This window comes from Palaemon carinicauda, chromosome 34 (assembly GCF_036898095.1).
Source record: "Palaemon carinicauda isolate YSFRI2023 chromosome 34, ASM3689809v2, whole genome shotgun sequence".
In the NCBI taxonomy this organism is placed as follows: domain Eukaryota; kingdom Metazoa; phylum Arthropoda; class Malacostraca; order Decapoda; family Palaemonidae; genus Palaemon; species Palaemon carinicauda.
Genome location: NC_090758.1, coordinates 41,285,715 through 41,305,714, shown reverse-complemented (window position 1 = coordinate 41,305,714; position 20,000 = coordinate 41,285,715). Strand labels below are relative to the sequence as shown.

Genomic DNA, 20,000 nt, shown 5'->3' with positions numbered 1-20,000 from the left:
ACCTTGTTCGTTCTGAGTATTTAACGTTTCATATCGCGTATTGTTCATTTACTGTTAAATTGTCACTGTCAAAGGACCCATGAAATAAGAATGTCTTCAGATTACTCTTGAAAGCTTTAATGTCTTCAATCATTCGAATGTTTCATGGTAGCTTATTATATACAGTCTCGGGGCCGCATATTTAAAGGCCCTGGAGCCTAAAGTACACACAAATTTAGGTTCCAACAGTTTGAATATATATATATATATATATATATATATATATATATATATATATATATATATATATATATATATATATATTATATATATATCTGCATCAACATATACATACGTGTAGATATACAGGTATACATATTCACACATACATAGACTTACGTATACATGCTTGTACACATGATTAACATGTATATATAGTTATGCACGCATAACCCTCTTACCGTGAACATACAATTACGTATATATCATTACCTTTATCTAACATAATACTATATAGTTCCACAGTACTAATTATATTATATTGAATAATTGCGCCAATTAGTGGATGGTAGCTTAGGTCTAACTATTGATTTCACAGTATCGTTAATTATCTCAGGTACATTCAGCTCTACATTAAGTGATGGAAGTTTTTTTGTATGTATCTTGCAAATATTTTTACATATAAATGTGTTAATTTTGTACATTATTTGTCCAATATTCATGTTGTTATCAAAGGTTTCTTTTATGAAACTGGACTCTAAGATATTTGTTTTCAATAGGTAATTTGAATGAACACATTTCTATGGACATGATCATTAATTAGGTGATTTTTATCTCTAACATGGGCAAAGACTGCATCATTATCTTGAGCATATCTGACACTTTTCCTATGTTGTTCAATCTCTTTTCCCAGGCTTTAACAGTTTGACCAAAATAGATTTCTTCACATGAATTGCATGGAATACAATATACAAATCCCTTAGTAATGTCAGATCTCTTTATTACACACAAACACATATGTATACTGTATAAATATATATATATATATATTTATATATATATATATATATATATATATATATGTATATATATATATATATATATATATATGTATATATATATATATATAATTTATGTGTTTATGTATGTGTTTGTGTGTAAAAATCCAACGGGCATTCACAATCATTTGCTCTCGATCTTGTAAAATGAAGTTTTTTTTTTTCTCATCAATCCCAGAAATTCTTATTTTGATATGTAAATTACTATATTACTCCACCACCAAAAATAACCATTCAACCCGTACTGAGATAAACGTCTGCCTTGGCTTTCCTTTGGCAGATATCAACATGAAAATTGATACGGACAAAGTTAATATCAATCCTATAATTCTATTCAATTTGTTTTTGTTATTTTTATTTTCCTAGTTATTATTATTATTATTATTATTATTATTATTATTATTATTATTATTATTATTATTATTTTTATTATTATTATTATTACTCTTTCAGTGCCATCATCTCCGAGTAATCTAACGATCGAATAGGGAGCGTGCGGGAGGCCCTAGCATCATGGGATCCCCCTCAGACGGGCGGTTACTCGGCCTTCAAGCTCAAGGTCACCCTAATCTCCGAGTCCGAGAACAGCATTGCCAGCTTCCCCATCTCTGAAAACCAGATGACCTTCGCCCTTAAGAATCTGACGCCGGGGGCGTCGTGCGAGTTGCAGCTTTACACCGTCTACGAGACCAAAGAGAGTGACGCCTACATCACAGTCCTTTTCACCACCAGTGAGTCTCGTCTCGTCTCATCTTGCTTGAGTCTGGTTACCTCCGCCAACGAAGATGGAAGGTTATGTTTTCAGCCACAGTTTGTGTGTTTGTTTGTGAACAGCTTCCTGGCCACAATTCTAATAGTAAAGTAATGAAACTTGCAGGGATTAAGTGTTGTGTAAATAGCTATAAATGATTATATTTTGGAAGGTCAAGATGAAAGGTCAAGGTTACAGTCAAGAAAAATGTCCAATTAACTTAATCATCCATCAATTTGGACATTGATGTCACAGGGACTTCAAATTTGGTGCATATTTGAGAGCCTGAAAATCCACGCTGATTAATACACCTTAAGGTTAAAGGTCAAGGTCAAGCAAAAGGTCGAGAAATAAGCAGCTGCGTCCGGCAGAGCTCTGTGCTCTACTGAGTGCCCCTCTAATTCCCTTCTTATTCCAATGGGTTTTTGGATTCATTAATATGTGAATTTTCTCTTATTAATAAATCATGCTCTATATCCTCTGCTATTGGTATTATTATTATTAATTGTTATTAAATATCATTATTTGTTTTTTTATGCATTATTAGTTATTTATTGGTTATTAATTTATCACTTACATATTATCTATTTTTTATTGTTTATTATTAATTTTTTATTATTTGATATTTAATATTTATTATTTATTATTCATCATTTATTATTTATTATTCATCATTTATTATTTATTATTAAAAAAGGAAGGAGATTAACCATCTCAATGAGTTAAGCTTGGCTCATATAGAGGTGGCTAAATAAATTTGGGAAGAAAAATATATTTCCTATCGAAGATGACAAATATATAAACAAAACATATGGTTTATATATAAATAAAGAAAAATATAAGATAAGAGTTTGTAATAAAGAAAAACTCAAATCCTAAATATAAAACCAGCTTCTTGAAATTTTTTAAATCTTAAAGTTGGTGAAATTTTCAGAGCCCCATGAAATGTCAGGTAAAGTAAAATCATTCAATAACTTATTCTTTTATGATTCACATTTGTTTTGTGAACATTCATGAGCTATTTGCGGCTTTTAATGTTTATTTATAATTTAATATTATTTTGTTTTATCAATGTGCATTCAAATACTTATTTAAGCACCATGCCTCTTTTACATTTTGATTCTCACATTTGCTAGGGCACCAGCCGCCCGTTGAGATACTACCTGTAGAGAGGTATTGGATCCTTTGACTGGCCAGACAGAAATGCATTGGATCCCTCTCTCTGGTTACGGCTCATTTTTTCTTTGCCTACACTTACACAGAATAGTCTGGCCTATTCTATACATATTCTCGTCTTTCCTCATACACCTGACAACAATGAGATACTTAACACTTCTTCACCCAAGAGGTTAATTACTGCAGTGCAATTTGTTCAGTGTACTTTCCTCTTGGTAAGGGTAGAAAAGACTCTTTAGTTGTTGTAAGCAGCTCTTCTAGGAGAAGGACACTCCAAAATTAAACCATTGTTCTCTAGTCTTGAGTAGTGCCATAGCCTCTGTACCATCGTCTTCCACTGTCTTGGGTTAGAGTTCTCTTGCTTAAGGGTACACTAAGGCACACTATTCTATCTTATTTTTTTTCCTTGCTCTCGTTTTTTTTATGAATTGGTGTGTTGGGCAGGCTTAATGGAAGGGCCTTGGATGCCTGGTGGTTTATCAAGAGTTTGTCTTTTACTTTTTCTGACTTTTTCTTTTCAAAGCCTTCCTTACTGTCCTCCCTTCAGTTGAAGTGGCTATCCTGGAGGGTATTTACCCTTGCATGGTGTATCGGCTTCTCCATGTTGACCAGTTTTTCCAACTTTTTACTATTGTCTATGGGTATCATCAATCACTTTATTTATAATTCTGTACATATTGGTTTTGTTATAATTCTTGCTAGTCTAATTTTTAAGTATGATGTCTATTTTTATTTCTATTAATTATTATGCTCTCTGGAGACATTGAGGAAAATCCGGGACCAGTACGTCCTAGATTTCGTCAATGTCGTTTTCTGTATTGCAATATTCGTGGTCTTCATGAAAATATCCAAGACCTTACAGTTGCGCCCAGACAGTATGATATTCTTTTGTGCTCAGAAACTTTGGTTTCTAATAAGAGGCACTCATCTGAGCTCCTTATAACTGGTTTTAAAAAGCCAATAATGTTGAAACGTGATGCCATCCCTAAGACCAGGGGAATGGCGGTGTATATTAGGACCGAGTATCCTGCTTCTCGTAAGTCCTGCTATCAATGTGGATGTCATGAGATTCAGGTAATAAAAGTTTGTGGCAGGCATAACAACTTTTATTTGTGTTCGATCTACCGGAATCCAGACATGGATGATTCTATCTTTGATTGTCTTCTTACCATTATGGCTAAGATACAAGGAGATGACAGATAGGCTTCTTTTGTCTTTGTTGGTGATATATATCTCTCCTACCGATCGCCATGGCTTAGGAGCTTTAGACTTTGCCTCTGAATCAGGCTGTGAGCAAATTATAAATGAAGCTACTCACAGGTCTGGTAATAGCTTGGACCTCGTATACACTGACTCCCCTGGCGTTATAACTAGTAAGGTTGGTTCTCCAGTCGGGACATTTAATCATGCCTTGATTTCATTAGTCGTGAAGACTGAGCAGCCTGTCCCTGATATATCAAACTCTTGTAAAATTTATATGAAATCCCAAGCAGACTGGAATGGGATTTTGCATGATCTTTTGTACTTGAATTGGTCATAATTATATAGTAGTGTAGATCCTGATGTCCCTTTGAATGAGAATCTAGTCAACATAATTGATAGGCATATCCCTTCTCGTGTGCTAAGGTACCGAGTGAATGACAAACCATGGTTCAGTGATGATTGTAGACGTGCCTATTTGGAGAAGCAAGAGGCCTATCACCGTTGGAAGGGTAACAGATCAGATTTGACCTGGAACAACTATACTCAGCTTCGAGCTTTTGCTCAGAGAGTTTATGCCTCAACTGAAAAGGAGTACAATTTAACCATAAAAGAAACCCTTTCTGTTACAACTCAGGAACATAAATGGTGGTCTACCCTTAAATCTGCACTCTTTGGTGTAGATGCAACAGTTCCTCCTTTACTTAAACCAAATGGCTCAGTCACTCACTGTCCAAAAAAAAAGGCAACCCTGTTGGCTGATGTTTTTTACAGTAAACAGAGTAATGAAAAACTTGAACTTCCTCATTCCTGTTTTCCTGAGGCTAAACTAACTAGTTTAGCTTTCCGATCTCGTGAGATCAAAGCTCTGTTGAAGGACCTTAATGCTTATGGAGTTATAGACCCGAATGGTATTTTTTTTTATAAAGACAGCAGATTTCTTAGCTCCAAAGTTATCTGTTATTTTGCGCAAGTTAGCAAGAAGAGGAGCTTTTAAGAACTTGTTGGAGAATTGGTAATGTTACTCCTCTTTGTAAATGTGCTCGTGGTAGCTCAAGTCCCACTGATTACCGCCCAATTTCCATAACTCCCATATTATCTAAAGTTATTGAAAGTTATCTGGCAAAACGTCTTAATAGGTTTGCTGAAGGTACTCATCTACTCCCTACTTTGCAATTTGGTTTTCGTAAAGGCTTTGGAGCATGTGATGCCCTTCTTACAATCTCCAATGCTGTACAGAAATCCCTTGATTGTGGTCAGGAAGTTCGTAAGATTGGCCTTGATTTTAGTGCTGCCTTTGACCGTGTTAATCATGACCCCCTTGTTTTCAAACTGAAACAGTTGGGAGTGGGTGGGTCGTTTCTTAGCATTATTATCGATTTTTTAAGTAATAGATCATAAAGAGTTGTTGCTGATGGGCACCATAGTGAGTATAGGATTGTGATATCCGGTGTTCCACAGGGTAGTGTTCTTGACCCATTACTTTTCATACTATATACACATGACATGGGGTTTGGCCTAGAAAACAAGCTTGTTGCATATGCAGATGATGCTACTCTTTTTGCATCTATTCCATCCCCTGAATGTAGATCTGGGGTTGGTGAATCCCTTAATAGAGATTTAGCTAAAATCAGTGCATGGTGCAAATTATGGGGTATGAAGTTGAATCCTTACAAAACTCAAAGTATGATTGTAAGTAGATCAAGGACGGTGGCTCCTCAACATCCAGATCTCAGTATTGATAATGTTTCTTTAAATTTGTATGACTCTTTTAAAATTTTAGGTGTGATTCTCGACAGCAAATTTACTTTTGAGAAACATATAAGGTCTGTGTCTTCTTCAAATGCACAAAAAATTGGCTTATTGAGAAAGTCTTTTAAGATTTTCAGTGATCAATCTATTCTGAAGAAGTGTTTTAATTCTTTCTTTCTACCTTGTTTTGAGTATTGTTCTCCTGTCTGGGGTTCAGCTGCAGATTCTCATCTTAATTTGTTGGACAGAAACTTACGGTCTATCCAATTTCTTATTCCTGATCTAGATATTAATCTTTGGCACTGTCGTTCAATTAGTTCATTATGCATGTTGCATAAAAATTTTCATAACTCTGACCATCCTTTACATTCAGATCTCCCTGGTCAATTCTATCCTGTTCGTAATACTAGGCAGGCAGTTAATTCTAATATCCAGGCCTTTTCCATCATGAAGCTCAATACTATACAGTATTCTAGAAGTTTTATTCCAGCTGTTACCAAGTTGTGGAATGATCATCATAATCGGGTAGCTGAATCAGTAGAACTTCAAAAGTTCAAAGTTGGAGCAAATGCTTTTATGTTGATCAGGCTGATATGAGTCTTTTTTATAGTTTATATATGACATATCTGTTTTTGACGTTGTTAATAGTTTATATAGGACATATCTGTTTTGACGCTGTTACTGTTTTCAGAAAGATTTATTGGTAATTTATTCTCATCATTTATTTACCTCCTTATTTCCTTTCCTCACTGGGCTATATTTCCCTGTTGGAGCCCTTGGGCTTATAGCATCTTGCTTTTCCAACTAGGGTTTTAGCTTGGCTAGTAATAATAATAATAATAATAATAATAATAATAATAAACCCACAAATTATATAGAAAAAAAAACAAATTTTTAGCTTTCGAAGGGACTGTGTCCTTTCCTCTTTATAAAACAAACGGAAAATTGTGTTTTTTAATGCATGTTTATAAACCTTACATTTGTTAATCTCCCCCTACTGCCTTCAGGACCCAATGCACCTGGGAGGTTCATCATGTGGTACCGGAATGAAACGGCAATTTTGGCTCTGTGGCATCGGCCTCACCCAGCTGGAATCTACTCCCATTACCAAGTAAGTGGATACGACAACAAAAGATTTATCGTAATGGGTTTGGTGTCTTATTTGGAATGAGCAACCGGCCTTAATTTGTAGTTATTAGCTCTAATTTTTTTTTTTAACATCTTTTTTAAAATTATGATAATGAAAATTAGCACAAAGGTGTGCTTATTGTGTAGGGGTGTGGCTGAATGTGCTACGTGTATGCATAATGATATCAATGTAGACTTGTTTGATATTGATTATTCACTTTATAGAACATTTTCATTTTATGCATGACACTAGATTTGTACAGTTTGGTCTTTATTGTTCACTGCAGGACATTATATCTGATAATGGAAAATATTTGCAATTTCGGCTACTTTTTATATATATATACATACATACATACATATATATATATATATATATATATATACATATATATATATATATATATATATATATATATATATATATATATATATATAACCATTCATCTCCATCTGTCTAAATCATGGGAATGTTTTGGATTAATATTATTATCATTATTATTATTATGTTGGTATGAAGTCCATATTCTTCTCCATCTGGTAACAGTGCAATTTACTGTATTGTCGCCTTATCTGTTTAAAATGTTGGATATTTATCGACACCAGATATTTCCTTAGTTCACGTAAGTGCTGAAACGTGGTATGCATATCTCACTGGCATTATCAGTAGGTGGAACATGCTCTGCTTGTAAGGCTTAATGACACTGGGCTGTTAACACTTTCGTTGTTCTTGTTTCAATTTTTAAAGATATCATTACACTTGAATTTTTTATACTTTACTTTTATTCTGACGGCTGTTTTTTTCCCCGGTCCTCTACAGCAGGGGAACCCTACTCTCTACAGGACCTACACTCTCATTATATCTTGTTCGCTCAGAGTATTCAACATTTTATATCACGTATTGCTCATTTACTGTTAAATCATCACTGTCAAAGGACATATATTTTGGAGAGAGAGAGAGAGAGAGAGAGAGAGAGAGAGAGAGAGAGAGAGAGAGAGAGAGAGAGAGAGAGAGAGAGAGAGAGAGCTAATTCCACCTCTGTCCTTGCTGTTCTCTGCCTTCTAATATTTGTTTGCCCTTCCCTTATCAGCTCCTCTTTTTCATCTTTCCTATATTAATTTCCTCCTCTCTGATAGTCGTCGTCATCGTTACCCTTGCCCTATTCCTTTCTTCCCCATTCTCTTCTGTACTCTGCTCTCCCTATTCCTCATATCCATAATTTCACTTCACCTTTTTTTTCCTATTTTCCATTTTCCTTCCTCTTTCCTCTACGTATCATTAGAGTCGATATTGGTTCTGGAATACTTTATCTGTTTTTTTTTCTGTAGTTCTACGTGTTCTCTTCATGGAGAGAGAGAGAGAGAGAGAGAGAGAGAGAGAGAGAGAGAGAGAGAGAGAGAAGCGGTAGCGTAATTTAAGAGACCCCTCATTTAACCATTTCCCTTTTACTGATACTGTCGTTGACTGTCTCTGCCTTATAATATTTTCTTGTTTTGACCCCCCCCCCTGTTTTTTTTTTTTTTTTTTTTTTTTTGCATCTCCTCTAGCTGCTTCTGTCTAATAAAGTTGAAATGTTCAGAATGACTGTCTTTCACTTCCTTAAATGTCCCCAGTGAAATCTTTCATGAATTCAATATTAGTGCACATGTTCCTCATATCCTTAATTATCATAGAACTCCTCATCCCTCCCACCGTTACTCTCACTGATTGTACCCTTTGTCTCATCACATATTATTGTTATTATTATTATTATTATTATTATTAGTAGTAGTAGTAGTAGTAGTAGTAGTAGTAGTAGTAGTAGTAGAAGTAGTAGTAGTAGTAGTAGTAGTAGTAGTAGTAGCCACGTTACAACCCTAGTCAGAAAACCAGGATGTGATGATGCCATAAGCTCAAGAGTTCCAACAAGATAAAACACCACAGTTAGAAAATCAATTAAGACAATGAATAAACTACAAGAGAATTAGTGAACAATTAAAAAAAAATAGGCTGAGAACAATAACAACAGACCTTCCATGTGCATTACAAACTTTAAAAGCTTAAAAAAATACAAGAGAAGAAAAATATAATATATAATAGTGTGCCGAAGAGTTCCTTGAGGCGAGAGATCTCTTCCCCAAGGCAGTGGAAGACCATGGTACCGAAGCTTACGGCACTAATCTTCTCCAAGAAGAGCTGCCTATCATAGCTAAAGAGTCTCTTCTACCCTTACCAAGAGGAAAGTAGCCACTGAACAATTACATTGCATTAGTTTATCACTTGAGTAAGAAATAATTGTCTGGTAATCACAGTTCTGTCCGTTCTATGAGGACAGAGCAGATTGTGAAAAGAATAGGCCTGACTAATCAGTTTATTTGTAGGCGAAGAAAAATGGAGACGTAACAAGTGAGAGGGATCCAATGTGATACTGTCTGGCTAGTCAAGTCAAAGGACCCAATAACTCTCTAGTTGTAGTATTTCAATGGGTGGCTGGAATGTTATAAAAAAAGTTCCAGACCTCTTTGTCCTATATTTAATTACATTTGATGACCAGGGTAACAAGGAGGGTGACTAGTGTATTTTGCAGTCAGGAAAGGTGGAATAATTATTTCCATAATTGGATTTGGCGGTTCTTTGTCCAAACCTGATTAAAAACCGTTGATTCAGAAGCTTGTGATCTCTATACAGTTCTTGAAACACTTTACGTTGATGTTCAGAAACTCGTCAAATGAAAATCTTGTCTTTGGAGGTACTCTTTTCCAGCAAAAGGACATCAACAAATATACATGGACTTCACCATGTGGCATTTGCTGAAATAAAATAGATCACATAACAATTAATATAGAGAGAAGGAGGCCAGAAATGTAAGAAGCCTGTGAAGTGCATATATTGGTAGTGATCACCAGGTCCTCGTTGACACACTGAAATTAAAACTGAAAACACTCAACAGAAATGTAGATAGAATACCTAGGTTTGATACAACCAAGCTTGTGCAAGATGATCACAGAGAAACATCTGCAATTGAATATAGGAATCTATTTGAATTATTAGAGATTTTGAGATATGAAGGAGAGACACTTGATGAAAAATGGTGTGGTATTAAGGACATATATCAGTAGTTAGTAGTCAGGTTTCGGGACATGCACTTAAAAGGAAAAGCCATGGGTATCAAGTGATACTTAGGATACTATAAAAAGAAACAAAGACAGAAATTGAATGTTGAAGGTTTTCGAGGAAGTAAGGAAAATTACAAAGTAGAGGGTGTGTAATCCAGTATCGATAGAGGTCAAAATAAAAGCCAAGAATGAGGGGGAGGGGGGGGGGTGGTGATATTTAGACAGGAAAGCAGATAAGGCTAACTAAGCTATGAACTCAGGGAGCAGTTATGTTGTAAGAATTGCACATAGAATTATTGATGAAATTTATATGGGAGCCAAGTAGATGGAGCATATGGCCATTAAAAAGAGAGATGGGTCTGTTTTAACAACAGAGGATGAAGAAAGGCAAAGTGAGGTCATTAATAGGAAAGACAAAGGGAATAATTTGAATGATATGCATGAAGCTGATGAGCATCTTGATGTTCCCATGGATTAATTCAGTGTGTTTGAAATCGAAGCTAGTATTGAAAAACTCAGGAGATGGAAAGCCCTTGGTCATGGTGGAATAACTGCTGAGATAGAAATGGCTGAAAATTAAGTGAATCCCATAATACTTAATAAGTTATTTGTAAAATGTGGCATGAAGAGACAAAACCTGATGAAAGGGGGCTAGGGGTGTCGGGGAAAATGGCAAACAAAATAATTACAGAGGCATCTTACTTACGTCAATTGTCATGAAAATATATGGGATTTTTATTCTAAATTCACTAGAGAGAAAGATTGAAGGAAAGGTGATATTATTACGTAATTTTGTACTGCACCAGACATCAGGCAAAACCAATTCTGAATAGCTAATGCAGGTATGATCTAAGCAGTAAAAGTGTTACTACTCCTTTTCCTGCTTTTCAGTCTTGTTAATTAACATGATCTCTCCATCTTTGTATTTCATAAGATTATCCTCGTTACTTGCAAACTTAAGTTTATTTTCCTGCATTATCATTTCAAGATCTTCATTCCATTTACATTCTTTTGTTAGAACATCTGCAATCATGTCTTTCTTTCCATCCAGCCAACTGTAAGACTCAATACATCCCTCAGTCAACATGTCCTTCATCTTCTGTATGCTGTTCCTGAGAAGCCTTTCCTCAACCTGCTTGGTACTCCCAGCAGATTCTAGCATGGGTATTGAATCTGTGAACAATTTGATTGGAATTTTCTTTCTATACTGACCAAATAATAACTGTTTAATCTGACTCGCAAAAAACTGACTGTTATCAATAATCTTAGTCATACTTCTGGTTTCAGCCGCCTTTGCAGAATGACATACCTTCTGGATAGTCTTTGACTTCGAGTTAATAGGGACCACACGTCTATTTCTCTTACTTCCTAGTAAAATCAGATTGCCACATATGATTCTCTCATGTGTATTAAACGAAGCATCTGTAAATCCATATATCTTCAAATATTCTTTTTTGTCAACTCTTGTAAATTCTACTTTATTTGGTCTATCATTTATCTTATCGATTGTATGACAAAATAGCTAGTCCCTCTATAGCTAGTACAAAACGGCTAGTTCCAAAATAGCTAGTATGCCAAGACAGCTAGTTCCAAAATAGCTAGTATACCAAAACAGCTAGTTCCAAAATAGCTAGTATACCAAAACAGCTTGTTCCAAAATAGCTAATATACCAAGTTAGCTACTATACTAAGTTAGCTAGTATACCAAAACAGCTAGTGAACAAAAAACTGGAATAAAAAATACTTAAAACCCTGCAAGACTATTTAAAATTCATAAAATTATTTGGTAATGCCAGTATACAAGAAATAAACTTATTAAAATTTAATAAATTCATTGGTAACACCAATATACAAGAAATAGACTATTCAAAATTCATATCTAATCAGTATTTTATAAGATAGGTAATACCACGAAGGAATTCAAATGTCGACATTTCTTCATTTTGGAGTCTTTGTTTTAAAGTTTGAATCCTCCCATTAATTTCTTTGGCTTTTTTGCTTGTAGTCTCCCTTTCGCCCGATAAATAAGAGGTCAACTTATTTCTCTGCATAGTTTCTTTCTTCTGAATACCTCTTAAAAACCGCCATAAGGAAGGGTACGGGGAATCATATAGGGTTTGAATCGCTCGGTGCCATCCTTCAATCATGTTTGTGGTTCTCGGTAATCCATCTGTCGACCTTTGTGCAACGCTCCAAATCATTGGTGAACATAGAGGTGGCTTTCTTCTTCCTCCTGTTCTTTGAGGTCTTCCAATGTATGTGTCTTCGAAATGACAGTACAATTCTTCCATTTCTTGCTCCATTTGAAGATCTTCTAGTGTGTCCAGCAATTCTTCAAATGCTTTGGTTATATCATCTGGGTCTAAAGCAACAAGCAATTTACAATAAAGGAAAGAGTTAATATCAGTTAGTTACGTAAGTATTTGTTAACCCAATACTGTGAATTTTCCTCCAAATTGCCTGTGGAAGATGGAAGAAACACCCTTGCAACTGTAAATTTGGAAAGATGCTTTTGAAAGCATCCATAACTGGTTTCTCAAAATCTGTGGTAATTGTTTTTGGCTGTAAGTCTGGGCGCTTCTCTTTCAAGATACTAAAGGCTTTTTTATATGTTTCCTTTGTTTTATTTGTCAGCAAGATGCAGACATGCAAATAAATATTCACTTTTAATAGCGTGGATCGTGTACAGTAGATAAAATAGTTGTGGAACCATTTTGAATGTACCGTCACATATCAAGAATGTCTAGCATAGTTTCACTTGCGAATATTAGTGTTTCCTGAGAATCACTTTCACCATGAAGTAAAAAGCGTTCTTTAGCACTCCCTATAGTAATTGTTTCAAATTCTTCAGGTAAATTGATTTCTGAAAGTGATTCCGGTTCTGGAAAGTAGCCTTCTGTTTTTTGCCTTTTTCGTTGAATGCATTTCGTAAGTGCTTTTCTTTTTGGCATGCAAGACGAAGTTTCACAATCATCATTTTGAGTAATTTTAGCAATGATTCTACGTGGTGGAGCTGTTGAACCAGAAGCTTCGTTTCATAACATACTTAAGGCGATCGTAACTTTTTCTTTGGCATATCGGGTGCATGTGAATGATTCTGACCCAAACTTACATCACTTGTATCACTAAAATCAACCGGAGTTATAGCAGTCCTTTTGCAGCCTTTGATTACGTATTTCCAGTTTTGCGTTTCGTTATTGGTTGTATTCTTTCGATAAACATATCCCTCATGACATATTTGGTCATCCCCTTTTTGCCGTTTTATCACTTTCATGTTGATGGGCTTGTCAAATTAAAACAAATATTTTGGATAACCCAGATTTAAAGTTATTTTAGATAGCGCATATTAAGAGTTACCAATTAGAACTTAGTGTTTGGAACAAGCTATTTCAGACCCATCCATTTTGAAATATGCTGTTTTGGCATACTAGCTATTTTGGAACTAGCTGTTTTGGTATACAAGCTATTTTGAAACTAGCTGTTTTGGCATACTAGCTGTTTTTGAACTAGCTGTTTTGGTAAACTAGCTGTTTTGGTATGCTAGCAATTTTGGAACTAGCTGTTTAAGACTAGCTATTTTGGAACTGGCTATTCTGGGACTAGCTGTTTTGGGTTTCACCCATCTTATTAATTACAAAATTTACCTTTTTTTAAGAGCTTTCAATGTAGCACTACTATTTTTCTTGGACATCTGCAATGCTCTGATAGAAAGTTCAGGTCTTGTATTGGCTGCTAACCAGCTAAACTTTCCCACATACTTGCAAAATACTTTCAGTTCCTGATTAGTCAAAAGTTCACTAGCTTTTTTTTTTTTATATCTTCCACTTTCTCAAGACTCCTCGCATAATCATCCATTGAGATTGTTATTCCAGTTTCTGTTTTGATGATATCTATCCATATGAACCGAAACTTATTCTTTTCTATCTTTGAAACTTGTAATTTTTCTTTACACAAGTCTGTTACTTTCTTTACAAATCCTTTTTTACCAGATATCGAAAAATCATCTACATGAGTAAGTATCATACCAATCAGATTTCCTTCACTCTGCTGATAGTAGTATGCCTCATCCCCACTCACGGTCTTCAGACCCTGTTCTTTGAAAATCTGCTGAACTTTCAGCCAAAATTTTCTACTGGCATCACCCAATCCATATAATGGTTTTCTGAGTTTCCAAATAATGTTTTCTTTTTTTAAATCCTTTGGAGGATCTACAAATACATTCCTGTTAAGTATGTTTGACTATAAAAATGTTGTTTTGATGTCAATAGACTGAAGCTCAAAATTCTCATTTGCAGCCAAGGACAAGAACACTTTCATGCTTTCACGCATAGCTGTTGGTCAATCAGCTTGGGGTTTTTGAAATCCCTTGGCGACAATTCTCCCTTTGTCATCAGTTTTTTGTCCGTCATGCTTCTCCTTTTTCGTGATCACCCATCTGCTGCCTATCTTTTCTTGCCCTACATCTTCCACTTCCCCGGAAGTGTCAAAATGTAACAAAATTTCATATTCTTTCTTCTTTACTTCTAACACTTCTGGCATCTTGTGATATTTAACAGGTAATTCCACTATATAACTTGTTATCTCCTCACAAAAACACTCGTTTTTTTAAGTCAACCAGAATGCTCTAATGAAATCCTTCTCAGTTTCCTCTTTATTATCTTGAGATATTGTCTTCATTCTTAGATTACTGGCTGGAGGATCCCCTGATATTTTCTCTTCCCCTGCCATTTTAGCAGTAGAGTCCACTGCTTTTGCTTCGTTGTGTGCTTCTCTTGAAATTTCCGAAGGAATATTTCTTTGAGAGCAAAATTGTACTTTGCAACTGGCTACTTTCTTTAAATCACCATTCACCCAAATGTAAACATCTCTTCCTCTGTGCGTGAACACCTTTACTGGACCACACCAGGCTTTTTTTCATTTTATCTTGGTAAAATACCATATCCCCCTCTTTGTAAATGATATTAAATTTATTGTTTTGATGTTGTGAAGCCTTTTTCAGCTTTGAAGAATATTCAGCTTCCCTGAATTGCTTGGTGATCATGTGAGGTCTCTCGATCATTTCCTGTCACCAAATGCATAGAGTTATATCCTAAAATACTGGTGTTTGTATTATGATTCCAAGCAGCCATCTCTACAGCCTTCTTTAAATCCATTTTCTTATCTGCCTCTCGAATTTTCTTCACCGTCATTTCTGCAGAATAATGGTTACGTTCGTTTATTCCATTGCTCCAGGATGAGTAATTTGGACCAAATTTTACTTCAAAACCTAGTTTTGAAGCAAACTCGTCAACTTCGTGGTTCTTAAACTCTGGTCCGTTATCTGCCCAGTATCCTTGAAAAGGGAACCCAAACTTTCAGTTCCATACTGTGTTGAGAGATTCAACCACTGACTCGGTGGTTTTACCATTCAAAACTGCTCCTTGAATAAATCTGGTGAAGGAACAGATCATCCATAATACATAAGTCTCTCCATATTGTTTTAAGTCCATGGTTACAATCTGATTAACATAAAAAACTATTGGTAATGCAACTTTAGGAGTGTCTTGGGATCTCTTGCATTTTTTAGATATATTGCAGTTTTCACACACTTCTTTTATTGTTTCTCGTATTTGCTCATTAAGTTTTCCTGCATTCCTATATGCATGAATTAATTGATTTCCATTCTTGTGGTTGGCTACTTCAGGAATCTTCTTCACCTTCTCATAACTCTCTACATCTACTTCTTTCTTCAAGTAAAATACAGTGGTGTCTATAGTCCAAAATTCTCTATACTCATACAGCTGAAGAACCATATTACCTCCTGCAGTATACATACATTCGAACTCACGGGTTGTGTCGATGTTGATTGTCACTTTATCTCTATGCATACTTAGATCCATTTTCCATTCTTCATAGTATTTCTACCACACAACAATGGCACATTTTCAGCATCCAGTGCAAAAGCTCCAAGCAAAATCCTTCTGAAAGTATCAGATTTTTCAGATTCCTTTATTGTTATTGGTATTTCTATAATTTCCTTACTTTCATATATTCTACTTGGAAAAAATCTGAATATTTGGAAACATCTCCTTTTATGTAAATTTTCTTTCTTAATACCATTCTTCTTCAGATATTTTTCTATCCAACTTTTTCCAACTAAGCTACTTGGACAACCAGTATCCAAAATCAGAGCTCCTACTTCGGTAACTTCTTTAGCAAACATTACATCGCTGATATATACATGAATGATCTCTGATACTCCTTCCAGACTTACAAAATTCACATTCTTTCCTTTCTTCAACATTTCTTCAATCTTTTCCAAGATTTTTGCTACATTTTCTTCGACCATAATCACTCTTTCAGTCAAATTTTTCTGCTGTTTCCGATCATTTGACACAGAACTACTATTGGAAGATGATCTTCCATTTGAAAATGACCTACCATTGGAGTATTGTCTAAAACTGGACGACTGCCTCGAAGATGATCCCGGTCTGGATGGTGTGCGCGAGGGAGCTCTCCTATATGTTCCAGACTGAGTCCTCCAAAATCCTGGATTAGAATCGGATCTACGAAATCTATGAAATTCAGGCCTCTGCTTAAAATTTAGCCATCTACTTCTATTTTTGCCATAGTGAACCGAAGACAAATTCTCAGATGATCCTGAAAATTTAGTTCTAATATTTTTATTATTTTCAATTTTTAACTTTCTGTATTCGATCTTCAGAAGATTAAAAACTTCATTGTCTTCTGGCGGTCTCCTATCAGTTCCATCATGCGTCTCCATAGCATCCATCAGTCTTCTTTTCTTTTCTTCATTGATATTCCCCCGATCATATGCTTTTTATACCATCATAACACCTAACAAGTAATATAAATATACAGTAACTTACTCTCTCAAACAATCACAAATCAAGACTTCAAACTTGTCCCAGTAAGTGTCATTAGTATCCTCTTCTTTTACGGAAAATCCCAAGATTGACTTGAGAACATCAATACACTTCTCTTCTGTAGTTTTTGCCTACTTTTGCTTAAGAATTTCCAAAACTGCTGCTACATTTTTGTTTAGAGCCTCAGATGTTTTATCCAATAACACAGAAACAACAAAATCTTTGACATTATTATTTTTCTTCAGGCTCTCTACTAAATCAGTATACTTCGTAAAATTATCATCCTTGTTCGAGGTATTCCACGCTTCTACTTGAAAAAACTTCTCAAAAGTTTGATCCACCCAGATTGAAGGAGGTTTCGCTATAGTAATCTATGTTGATCTTTTCGCTTCCAATCCTTTGGTAATTTCTTCACCAATAGTTTTTCCCATTGTAATGATTGATGTTAAATCATAAGCACCTTCCTTTACCACACTTGTCGAAATATCTTTATGCATAATTTTGATATGCTGTTCCTTTTCCATCCTGTTCATGAAATTCTTTTTACATATATCACATTTAATACCTGTTTTTCTTGTGTCCACACGTGCCACATTTACAGAAAACATTCCATGTGCAGACAAAATATCTTCTATCATATCTACTTCATCCTGGGTCCATTTCCTATTTTGGTCACTATCCTTTTCATCCTTTATGTGGCCAAGCAAAGGTCCTCCACAATTTCTACAATGGTGGAAGACAAAACTACCATCGATTTTCTGAATATGACCAAATTTTTCAAGTTCACAAATCTCTTTTTTCAAGTCCATGCTTTCTCTGTACATAACATCCATTTTAATTTCATTTTTCTTAAACACCAGAGGGATTTTAAGGGTAACCTTCAGCTTAAATTCTCGAAATGTTTCGATTAGAAAAATATTAACTTAATTTATCTTTATGAAATTAAAAGAAAAAAAATACATGCATACTAGAGGTCTCGTAAATTTACTTGGGTGTAAAACTTCTCACTCAGAAGTATATATATATGTATATATATATATATATATATATATATATATATATATATATATATATATATATATATATATATATATATATACATATATATATATATATATATATATATATATATATATATATATATATATATATATATACATATATATATATATATATATATATATATATATATATATATATATATATATATATATATATATACATATATATATACATATATATATATATATATATATATATATATATATATATATATATATATATATATATATATATACGTATATATATATATATATATATATATATATATATATATATATATATATATACGTATATATATATATATATATATATATATATATATATATATATATATATGTATATATATATATATATGTATATATATGTATATATATATATATATATATATATATATATATATATATATATATATATATATATATATATATATATCTGTATATATATATATATATATATATATATATATATATATATATATATATATATATATACATATATATGTATATATATATATATATATATATATATATATATATATATGTATATATATATATATATATATATATATATATATATATATATATGTATATATATGTATATATATATATATATATATATATATATATATATATATATATATATATATATATATATATATATATATATATATATATATATATATATGCATATATATATATATATATATATATATATGTATATAAATATATATATATATATATATATATATATATATATATATATATATATATATATATATATGTATATGTATATATATATATGTATATACAAATGTCTATATATATATATATATATATATATATATATATATATATATATATATATATATATATATATATATATATATAAGTAAAATTTTTTTTATAAATACAAAACAATAATAACATGTGCAAATATAAAAAACAAAGAATTTTACTTAGCAGCCCCCGGAAAGGGACAAGCTGTTCATCCCCAGTCAGATGTGGTCCTGGGCTATAATTGCTTAGACAATTGGTCACCACGTGATCGAAGAGTTTTCTAATGGGTGCGAGGCTATCCATTTTCACCCTCTCTGCTCTGGTGGCCGAATCATCGAAGCGAAGAACCCTCACCAACAGGGTGAAACGACGCTCGTTCATTGTACATCTGTACAAAGGATTTCCCTCTGTGAGGTTCCACATGTCCCAGGTCGGTGTATGGTTGTCCGACCGCACTGCCGTCATTATTAGGATACCAATAAACGCCTTTAGTTCCCTCAGGTCAATATCCCTCAGGGCAACGTTGCCCTTATGATGGTAATGACTCCTCAATAGGGCAAGGCGTTCATTAGAATGCAAAAAACCTCGGCTAGCATGCGGTCGCTCAAAAAGAGCGAGAAAATGTCGGACACTTTGCTCGATCCCAACGTGAGAGAAGTAGACCCCCAGGCTTAATCCTTGGTGTGAACATATGGGGGAGGGTGGGATTTGGGTCTCTATGCCAAACAGTACCGTCGCGACCTTGAACCGATTCAGCATATATCTGGGTGATTGCCGTCCCCCTGGCTGCCTGTAGATTCCCCCTTCTCCTCTTTCTGCTTTTCTCCTCCACTGGCGTGAGCTGAGGTACCGTTACTGGGGGCTGACCACGTGAAGTAGATGGCACAGGAGTTGTTATTGTGCTGGCTGGGACAACAAGAGAACCAGAAGCCCCAACCCCCTCTTCCTCCCCCACATCGTCGTCGGCTTCTCCATCTCCCTTCCCTAAGCCGATGATTTCAGGATTAGGGGTCACCTCCTGTTTCTGCCTGACCTCCTGCTCCAACTCATCAATATTGACAAATTCATCGTCAGTGACGTCATCGATCTCCAATGCATCATCCACATCGCTATCAAACTGCTCTAAGAGCAGATTTATGGCATCCAAGCCCAATGA

At 34.3% G+C, this 20,000-nt stretch overlaps 1 protein-coding gene across 20 annotated transcripts in view; it reads left to right on the top strand.

Annotated features, from left to right (window-relative positions):
- Window positions 1-20,000, top strand: part of LOC137627123 (tyrosine-protein phosphatase 10D-like) — a 138,464-nt gene that overhangs the window by 69,973 nt on the left and 48,491 nt on the right. For 7 of the 20 annotated variants that reach the window (XM_068358182.1, XM_068358174.1, XM_068358172.1 and 4 more), the window contains exons 3-4: window positions 1,491-1,893; window positions 6,924-7,027. The exons of 6 other annotated variants lie outside the window; for them this stretch is intronic. In XM_068358182.1, coding sequence (XP_068214283.1) covers window positions 1,657-1,893; window positions 6,924-7,027 — 341 coding nt within the window. In that variant the 5' untranslated portion in view covers window positions 1,491-1,656. The remainder of the gene's footprint in view (window positions 1-1,490; window positions 1,894-6,923; window positions 7,028-20,000) is intronic. 7 more of the 20 variants (XR_011041131.1, XR_011041129.1, XR_011041130.1 and 4 more) reach the window with 3 other exon arrangements.